General features: G+C 42.7%; 1 protein-coding gene and 1 long non-coding RNA gene across 4 annotated transcripts in view; one reads left to right on the top strand and one right to left on the bottom strand.

Moving 5' to 3' along the window:
* Positions 1-396: 396 nt before the first annotated feature.
* LOC123501973 (uridine phosphorylase 1-like) overlaps positions 397-10,509 on the bottom strand; it is a 30,069-nt gene continuing 19,956 nt past the window's right edge. Inside the window, exons 1-7 of one of the 3 annotated variants that reach the window (XM_045251102.1) lie at positions 10,350-10,509; positions 8,896-9,160; positions 6,216-6,425; positions 4,916-5,054; positions 4,342-4,535; positions 3,568-3,687; positions 397-463 (exon numbers count right to left, since the gene is read on the bottom strand). The exon at positions 10,350-10,509 is cut by the window's right edge and continues 275 nt beyond it. In XM_045251102.1, coding sequence (XP_045107037.1) covers positions 458-463; positions 3,568-3,687; positions 4,342-4,535; positions 4,916-5,054; positions 6,216-6,425; positions 8,896-9,160; positions 10,350-10,453 — 1,038 coding nt within the window. In that variant the 5' untranslated portion in view covers positions 10,454-10,509 and the 3' untranslated portion in view covers positions 397-457. Of the gene's footprint in view, positions 464-2,651; positions 3,688-4,341; positions 4,536-4,915; positions 5,055-6,215; positions 6,426-8,895; positions 9,161-10,349 lie in introns of those variants that run through there. The other 2 variants (XM_045251101.1, XM_045251103.1) reach the window with 2 other exon arrangements.
* LOC123501974 lies at positions 2,566-9,712 on the top strand. The gene is made up of 2 exons (XR_006673754.1): positions 2,566-2,704; positions 9,681-9,712. It is a non-coding gene; the product is annotated as an uncharacterized LOC123501974 (long non-coding RNA).

The raw sequence follows: 10,509 nt of genomic DNA, 5'->3' as shown, positions 1-10,509 counted from the left end.
AGAGAGAGAGAGAGAGAAGGGCATTAAAGGAAGGAGAGAAATAGACGATAATTAAAGGGAAAACCGAACAAAACAATAAAGCAAAGGAGAAAAAAAACAAGAGATAAGTAGATAAAGCAACAAGAATAAGGAAAAAAAAAAAGGAACGAGAGGAGAGAGAGAGAGAGAGAGAGGGATTGACACTGCAGCGATGTGTGAGACTGACGGAAGGGAGAGACACAAAGGCAGGCGAGGAAACACTTTAGGCAGTCACAGGATGGGGGGGATCGGTATCTTGTGGGGCGCCGGTGAGGGGGAAGGGACAGGGGCACGTGGCTCTTCACAGCAGGAGAGGGAAGTCAGCTGTAGTCCACCGCGTCGCCAACCCTCCTGTATTTCTCTAGCTTTCGTTTTCTCTCTCTTTGTTTATTTGTCTTTAATTTTGGACAAGTCCTATCCACTGCCTGACTGACTCCCCTTAAACCTAAAAAAGAAAAGGAAACATTAAGGAAACAGAAGAGATAATGCGAGAGTACATGCTTGGCTCTTTTGGTCAGAGAGAGAGAGAGAGAGAGAGAGAGAGAGAGAGAGAGAGAGAGAGAGAGAGAGAGAGATGGACTGCATGCCGAACAAGAAAGCAATAGTAAGAAATTAAAAGTGACAATAATTACTGTAATAATGATAGTATCAAATAATAACGGTGAGAAGAGTGAAGGAGTGTTTGGCAAGAGATTAATTTGACGTAGTACAGCGGTGTTAGAAGTGTCCACACCTACGCCTCTCACTCCACACTGTCTTTCTTTCATTGTGAGGCCTGGTCAGGTGACAGTCTTACAAAGCCAGGCAAGTGACGGCTTGTGAGCTGACCAGCAGAATACGTGACAGAAAGGACAGTAAAGACAGTGAGGAGAGTGAGGATAGCTGTGACTCCACTACCAGTCAAGGCACGCTAGTTTGCAGTGTTACAACAGGCCGTGTACTGCACTGTACGCACACACCAAGCCAGTGAAGGCAATAATGAGAGTTCATCTGATTGACACATACGCCTTTTTATTACACTCTCCCAAACGAAAGCCGCGAGTTACAACACCAGCAGTCATGACAGGAACAAGACACAGCCAATCATTGTAGTAGTAATAATAATAACAATATTGATAACAATAATAAGAATCACAACAGGAATGATGAATATCGTATGTAATGTACCTTTATGATAAAGACAAATTTTGCAAGTTTCTGGTAATAACGATGATAATTAGTGGTTTGTGCATAAAAAAAAAATTAAGCAAGCATTTCATAACAATGACAAATGTTCTGTGTATACGTATTATTAATATATATATATATATATATATATATATATATATATATATATATATATATATATATATATATATATATATATATATATATGGAGGTAGATATCTTAAACAGGCAGCATATTAGTTTGCAAAGTTTGGCGCTATTATGTTAGCGTGTGAACTCTACAAGCAGCGGAGTATAGCAGCAGTGATAGCAATAATACTGTGGCAGTGATCACTGCACACACACACACACACTTGTTTGCGAGTGGCTAGTTAGCGCAGTGATTCGCAAACTGTGCGTCGTGAGTTTTGACTCTCACCAAAGGGCGTCGTCTGAACTTTGCAGGCATGTACATTACTGTATACCACAACACTGACTATACAGAGCGAGCATTGGAGCGCCGGCAAACTCCAACATGTACATTTAATGTGCACTGTATAGCAAAGTTTGGGAATCACTGACTGTATAGCAAAGTTTGGGAATCACTGAGTCTTAGCGACAAGCAACAGCTGATTCATGAACAGGTGACAGGCATGGTAGTGTTTGTTTGGTTGTGTTTTGTGAAGGTGTGAGTTGCTTTGGTCTTTGGTGTGAATGTGGAGTTTGTAGGCGTTAGGAGCACTCTGGTGATGTCTTGTTAGTCTGGTGGTGTGTGTTAGTTCATCTTGTTATGCATGGGTGGGGTTAGACTGTTAGCTTTGTGATACTGGTTTTGTTGGAGTTGCTTTGATCTTTGGTTTGATTTTGGAGTTTTTGTTGACTTGTTCTTTGTGAGTATTGGGAACACTTAGCAAGACTTTGGTTGCTGGTTTGTTAGTTAGGTTAGTCTGCACTGCTTAGTTTGTCATGTTGACGAGTACATGTGGTTACGTTGTTATACTATATGAACACACACACACACACACACACACACACACACACACACACTCTCTCTCTCTCTCTCTCACAGTATTTGCTAATCTATTATCTATCAGCAAATAATCCTAGCTAAAATCAACCTTAGTCATCTATTGTTTCTCTCTCTCTCTCTCTCTCTCTCTCTCTCTCTCTCTCCCCCACCCGTTAATCAGTCGTCTCGTGCCTTGACTATATATCAGCTACACTTCATCCTTTTCGTCCAGTGTTTGCAAACTACTTCACTCGTTCCACTGTTTTGGCTTCACTAGGAATGTCGTCTTGCTCTCCTTCCATTCGCTAATACCACAAACTTCCTCTAAATATTCTCACTTGGGATATTTGTTCTCTCCTTCCACTCGATCTCCTCCTCTCATCCTCCTCATTCGATAACATCACCAACTTCCTTCAAATGTTCTCAGTCTAGTTTGTTTTAGCTTATGTATGTTGTAAAGTGATTTCTTTTTTGTTCCATTTTAGATTAATTCACACACACACACACACACACACACACACACACACACACGTCCTAAGATCGGTCTGTGAATACCTGATAGATTAATTTCTTCCTCTTTCCTTTTAATTTTTCCTTTTTCACCTACTTCTTTATTCTGGACCAGTTCCATTAATCTCTTCCTCTCTCCTTTTTCTATTTCAATTTCATATTCTGGACTAGTTTCATTAATTTCTTCCACAATTAGTCAGGGAGAATACTAACATAGGAAGCGTTTTGGTTGGGTACCTTACAAAAAAAAAAAAATAAATAAATAAATAAATAAATAAATAAATAAATAAATAAATAATAATAATAATAAATAAATAAAAAATAACAGTGGAATAGGCCCTTTTGACACATCAGTTCATTTTTTTTTTTGTTACCCTCCAAAACAAAAGCAGAGGGCGAAGTTGACACTGGAACCTGGTCACGGCTGAAATCCTTTAGTAGGTTAGCAAACGAAAAAAAAAAAAAAAAAAAAAAAAAAAGTAACTATGGAACTGGCTTATCTATTTTGTCCTCAATTTCTAGCCCAGTTCACCTTTTTTCTTTTATTTATTTATTTATTTATCTATATCAGTTCTTTTGTCTGGCCTATAATCATTCTTACTTGTTTTTTTTTCTTTCAAAGCATCATAACATTTCTACTCCTATTATCAACACACATTAGCGTCACACACACCACACCACCACACCACCGCACACACACTCGCTACCACCACACATCGCTATCAACACCATATTATGCACTTTTATCTACAGTCCATCACACACACACACACACACACACACACACACACACACTCTCTCTCTTTGTCACTTTTCCCGATCCTTCACTCAAAACTAGCCGACTGCTGGCGAACCATCTGTGCCTGCCTTGGACATTTAACTACCTGGGGGTGGCTTCGCTGGGGCACGGTTACCGGCAGACCCATGGCCTTCTTGATGTAGCGAGCGACCAGCATCTGCGGGTACTCCTGCCACTTGTTCAAGACCTCCTTCGGCGTTGAGACCTGCAGAAGGCGGTGAAGGAGGTGGAGTGGAGGGAAAGGTGAGGTGGTAGTAGTGATGATACGAGGAGGAGGAGGAGGAGGAGGAGGAGGAGGAGGAGGAGGAGGAGGAGGAGGAGGAGGAGGAGGATAAGGTTTAGTAAAAAAAAATTATGACGACGAAAATGCATAGAAGGAAGGAAGGAAGGAGGAAGAGAGAGAGAGAGAGAGAGAGAGAGAGAGAGAGAGAGAGAGAGAGAGAGAGAGAGAGAGAGAGAGAGAGAGAGAGAGAGAGAGAGAGAGAGAGAGAGAGAGAGAGAGAGAGAGAGAGAGAGAGAGAGAGAGAGAGAGAGAGAGAGAGAGAGAGAGAGGAGAGGAAGGTATGAAAAAAAAGGAAAAGATAAAAGAGGAATAAAAAGACGAATAGACGGAAAGAGAACAGAAAGAAAGTGAAGAAGGAAGGAATGAAAGAAAGAATGAATGAATGAAGAAAAGAAGGAAAAAAGGAAGAATAAAAAAAGGACAGAATGAAGGAAAAAAAAAAGGAGATAAAGGAAGAAAAAGAAAAATAATAATAAATCAACACCAAAACACACACACACACACACACACACACACACACACACACATATAAACACAAACCAAAACAAACACACACAAACACACGCAGACACACACCTGGTCCCCGTGAAGTCTGTTGAGTAAGGTGACACAGACCACAGCGCCGCGCACCCCAGCATGGTGACACAACGCAGCGAAACACAAGCTCTCCATCTCCATGTTGACCACGTTCTCTGTGTGGATCTTACGCAGGAACGCCAGCTTGTCCTCCTCGGTGTAGTCACAGAAGGCGCCGTCCAGCCTGCCCTGCCCTGGTGCCGGAGATAAGGACGCTGACTGACGGAGAGGATGGCGGGAAAAGGGGCAGGGGGTTGGGGAGGGAGAGAGGGAAGGAGAGGAGAGGAGAGGAGAGGAGAGAGAGAGAGAGAGAGAGAGAGAGAGAGAGAGAGAGAGAGAGAGAGAGAGAGAGAGAGAGAGAGAGAGTCTTAAACTACTACTACTACTACTACTACTACTACAACAACAACAACAACTACTACTACTACAACAACAACTATTACTACTACTACTACTACAAATTATTCTACTACTACACTACTACTACTACTTTGACTACAATAACAACTACAACAACAATAACCACTACCACTAATCACAACCGCTCCTTGACCTTCCCACCACCACCACTCACCCTCATAGAAGTCGTAGGTGCACATAGTCTTGCCTACAGTCACGGTGAAGGGGTCGTCATCGCGTCGCAGGTTCTTGAGGTCGTGGGCCAGCTGGCGATCCAACACAGCGGGCCGTCTCTGCATCTGTCCCAACACTGGCTGCAGGGGAGAGAGAGGGAGAAGGATGGGAGGGGGTCAGGTGGAATAGTTAAGTAGTAGTAGTAGTAGTAGTAGTAGTAGTAGTAGTAGTAGTAGTAGTAGTAGTAGTAGTTGGATTTCAAAATTGATGTATAGTTTATTTAAGTTTGTGTGTTTTTTTTTGTGGTGAGCAAATATGTGTGTGTGTGTGTGTGTGTGTGTGTGTGTGTGTGTGTGTGTGTGTGTGTGTGTGTAAAGAACTGGAAGGACGATGTGTTGCCAGGGGTATTCAAAGTGTTGCCAGGGGTATGACTAGCTATCTTAAAGGCTCCTGTTGACATTGCGCGGGTTTTGAAGGGTGTCTCCACGGTTCTAGTGACACATTAACCCCTTCAGTACCATGACGCGTTTCCATATTCATTCTGCTTACTATATGGTGATTTTATACAGCATCAGAAACTTATGTGGGGAGATTGAAATAATGAAGACTTTGGCCATTAATTAATTCTAACCACCATAGACTCTTCCTAATGTCATTAAAATGGTCTAATGGTACATAAATCTCAAGGTAAAATTGTGTCCCAGTATTGAAGGGGTTCACAACATTCCACATAGCTAAGAGAAACAGTCTTGAGAACCCGGCTAACCAATCAGTGTGGCCTTTGAAAACAGTCGTATTGAGAGAGCAGAGTTTTATGATACGCGTCTCTGTAGATTGTTAATGCAGTTAATAGAAGGAAAATATATAATAATATGAAATTAAATGTTATCCCTTGTAGACCAGATGTGTGGCCCTGCACTTCCATTTTCCAGAGTTACATGTTCTTTTCTTCTGTACACACTTCACTTTTCCTCTATGATTGTATATTTCACATTTTCTTTATTACATTCGCTATTTCTCAGGACATTTCTTTACTCTTTCGCTTCTGAAACATTCATTTACTTACCACAGACTTTTTTGACAGTCGCAGAGGAAAAATGAAGTACGTACGTGTGTCCAGAAAAGAAAGAATGTAACACAGATAAATGGAAGTTTGGGCACATTACTTCACCATGCACTCTAAAAAAAGAAAGGATGAAGAAGAAGAAGAAAAAAAAGCTATTTCAATTCATGGGATACTACACCATATAGGCATAGATAAAGAAGAGAGCCCTGACAACTTCACCATCCGTCACACTCACCAGCTCAAGGTAAGGCTGCAGCAGACCGTCCACCGCACTCTCGCTGATCACCAGGTTGCCTCCCTCGATGCCAATACCCCCGCACGTGCCTAGCCTGAAGAAAATGGGGTCCCGGCACTTGGCGTGGTACATCAGCTTGATAACCTCGTGCAGCAGGATGCCCACAGAGGGAATGCCCATGCCGTGCGAGAAACACAGCACCGGGCCCACCTGTCAGTGCGAGAAGGATGGGATGGGCAGGAGGGTAAAGCTGTACCTACTGTCATGACTTGTTGGATTGTTGAAGCTTTCCTTGTTTTCCGTTTATTGTTGTTGTTGTTTTGAGGTGCTACAACACAGCACTGGGGTTACCTGTGTGACCTGCTGAGTGGAGAAAAAGAAAAACTGGGAAAAGTGCACAGATTTAGTTATTTAGAGTCAGTTAGTGTGTTGTGTTATGTTGTGTAATGTAATAACGTAATGGTGTGTTACGCTCACAGCTGATCGCGATAACGAAGAAGAAAAAAAAAAAAGATCGCGATAGCCGATAAATCAATAACGTTAACCTTATTTGTCCTAATCAATAACCGATACCTGGCGCTGAGCATGTCGCATTATAATAGATAACCATTCATCCAACATTTAAATACTATCTATAACAACAGCGATATTTGCGGTAAAAAATGATTAAACGAAAATCGTTATTTTGTCTCTTCACTAATTTGAAGTTAAAATGACTACATATGAAATTGATGGTTTAAAAGTTTAAAACTTCTACATGCTCATGTTCCCAAAACAAAAATAATCCATTATCGCCATAGAGTTAGGAACCAAAGCTATCACCGGTACCGATAAACTCACAACGCAAGAAAAATGTTATTAGATATCCGTTAACCAGCCTGACGGTACACTAAACAGATCCGTGGGCAGGCGGGCGTTGGCGGGAAAAAAAAAAGTGACAGTACTCCTCTCTCTCTCTCTCTCTCTCTCTCTCTCTCTCCTTATCACTCACCCACCTCTAAATCTCTTAATTCGCTGGCACGTGGAGTTACACCTGAAGTAGTAAGCATGTTTGCCACGTGTGTGTGAGTGTGTGTTTCACTGTTTGATCTGCTGCAGTCTCTGACGAGACAGCCAGACGTTACCCTACGGAACGAGCTCAGAGCTCATTATTTCCGATCTTCGGATAGGCCTGAGACCAGGCACACACCACACGCCGGGACAACAAGGTCACAACTCCTCCCGTACCTACTCACTGCTAGATGAACAGGGACTACACGTGAAAGGAGACACACCCAAATATCTCCACCCGGCCGGGGAATCGAACCCCGGTCCTCTGGCTTGTGAAGCCAGCGCTCTAACCACTGAGCTACCGGGCGCGCGCGCGTGCGTGTGTGTGTGTGTGTGTGTGTGTGTGTGTGTGTGTGGATATACATGTCACACCTCACTCTCCACAACACGGAATCTCTCTACACCAAACGTCACACATCCCAAACATTCAAACACTCATTCTTTCCACATCCAACACTCAAACACTCACTTCCACACACCCAAACACTCAAACAACCATTTCTTCCACACCAAACATCCTTCCCTTCCACCGCACACAGACACCAAAAAAAAAAAAAAAAAAAAAACACTTGCCACACCCAAACACTCATTCCCTCCACACTACACGCCCACAACACCTCTTCTTCCACGCAACACACACGCACACTCTTTCCTTCCACCTCACACAACCAGACACTCAAAAAACCCACTCTTTTCATACTCAAACACCATTACCACAACACCACGCACTGTTTACCCACACCACACACCCAGACACCCTTTTTCATTCCACCTCACACTACTACACACTCAAAAACTCACACCTAACACACTCAAACACTATTATCTCTATACTATATACTGAGACATCCTTTTTTTCTTCCATCTCACACTATTAGATACTAAAACCCACTCTTAACACACTCTAAAGACTAATTTCTTTCTTCCCACACACACAAACATTTAAAACATTCTTTCAACATCCAGACACCAAAACACATCTTTTCTACATTTCTAAACATTACTAAACACTCACTTCTTCCACCTCCACACACCCAGATACCTTTTCCTTCCATTTAACGCACCCCTAAACACTAATACTTCATTCCATACACTTACACACACTCTCTTTCCACGTAACACACACCCGAACACTCGTACATCACCCCATACACCCAGACACACTCTCCTTCCATTTAACACACCCCTAAACATTAATACTTCACCCCATACACTTACACACCTTCTCCTTCCACGTAACACACCCCCAAACACTAGCACATCACCCCATACACCCAGACACACCCCACAAACACTATTATCTCACCTACACACTTACACACCATCTCCTTCCACCTAACACACCCCTAATAATAGTATACATTACCCCACACACCCAGACACTCTTCTTCCATTCAATACACCCCCACAAATATTTCTATACACTCTCTCTTTCCACCTATCAGACTCCCACAAACACCAATACATTACCCCCATACACCCAGACACTCTTCACCCACACAAATACTTCTACACATACTCTCTTTCCACCTATAACACTCCCACAAACACCAATACATTACCCCCATACACACTCTTCTATATTTCTACACACCCTCTCTTTCCACCTATCACACTCCCACAGACTCACCTTATACATCGAGTACCGGTAGGACTGGTAAGAGATATCCAGCAAGGTTGTCCCGGCAGGCAGCTTGTACCCGATCTCATCCATGATATAATACGCGAACTGCTCCATTCTCTTCGGCGTCCCTCCCATGCAAACGAAGCGCACGTCACTGAACATCTCCTGCAGATCGTGGGAACCGGACCCCAGAGCCAAGTGGTAGAGAATGTCCTGCTCCATCTCGCTTATGTGTGGGTTCCGCAGGCGTAGTGCACCGTCTGAGAATCTGAGGTAAAGGTGAGTGGTTATTTTTGGGGTTGGGTTGGGTTAGGTAGATCAGGTTTGGCTTAGCTTCAGTTTAGATTAGGTTGGGTGATATGAAGTGTAAGGGAATTAGACGAACATATGGCATAAGATCGACAGTTGTGGAAAGCAGTCATCGCCCGTCAACCTCACTCTAAATGGGAAAATGCGGACGTTAAATGAAAATGATGATGATGATGATGATGATGATGATGATGATGAAGTGTAAGGTTTGGTTAGGTTAGGTTAGGTAAGGGAATTTAAGGTGTAAGGGCTGAAAGTGATGGTTATTTGAGTTGGGTTAGGTTAGCAGATGATAATGAAGGGAAAAGAGATGAGAAGGAAAAAAGAACAAGAACAATAAAAACCACAATTTCCCACGGTGGTCACTTGACAATGAAGGAAAGAAATGAGAAAAGGAAAAAAAAAAAAAAAAATCAATGAGAGAGAGAGAGAGAGAGAGAGAGAGAGAGAGAGAGAGAGAGAAGAGAAGACATGAAGACAAGACACACACACACACACACACACACACACACACACAGATCCGGAAAGACACCCCGTGAGTCTCATATTGCACCCCGCCCCTCCCAAACCACAACCTTCACCCCACACCTCTTCCCCCCTCCCCCCTCCGAGAAAGATGACTCTGCACCGTAACATTCAAGGCCGCCAGACAGACAGACACTCACCTGTACCGTTAAGTTTGTCATTGTTATTGTTGTTGTTGTTGTTTTTATTTTGCTGATGTTGATGGTATTCTCTTGTTATTTACTAGTGGTAATTTATTTATTATTATTATTATTATTATTATAAGTAGTAGTAGTACTGTAGTAGTAGTAGTAGTAGTAGTAGTATCATTATTGTTGCTGTTGTTATTGCTTTTGTTGTTGTTGTTAATTATTTATGATTATGGAGGTAGTAGTGATAGTAATAACAAGAGGAGGAGGAGGAGGAGGAGGAGGAGGAGGAGGAGGAGGAGGAGGAGGAGGAGGAGGAGGAAAGAAAGTAGTTATAACCGATAATGTTGAAGAAAGCACTACTACTACTACTGCTACCATCATTACCACCCACCACTACTACTACCACCAACTACTACTAGCACTACGAATTACAATAAATCTACTACACACACACACAATAAAATCACACACACACACACACACACACACACACTGGTAGGGTCGGTGTTCTGGTTACCATTGATGTGTTTGCCCGCCTCCTCGTCCTCCTCCACCTCCTCCAGCGGGAACATGCCAAACTCGATCTCGTGGCAAGGCATTCTACAACCTTTCCCAAGTCTCTCTCTCTCTCTCTCTCTCTCTCTCTCTCTCTCTC

The sequence above is a fragment of the Portunus trituberculatus genome, chromosome 10 (genome assembly GCF_017591435.1).
Source record: "Portunus trituberculatus isolate SZX2019 chromosome 10, ASM1759143v1, whole genome shotgun sequence".
NCBI classification, from domain to species: domain Eukaryota; kingdom Metazoa; phylum Arthropoda; class Malacostraca; order Decapoda; family Portunidae; genus Portunus; species Portunus trituberculatus.
Note: the sequence above shows the minus strand (reverse complement) of the source record. Positions and strands in the feature narration are given on the sequence as shown.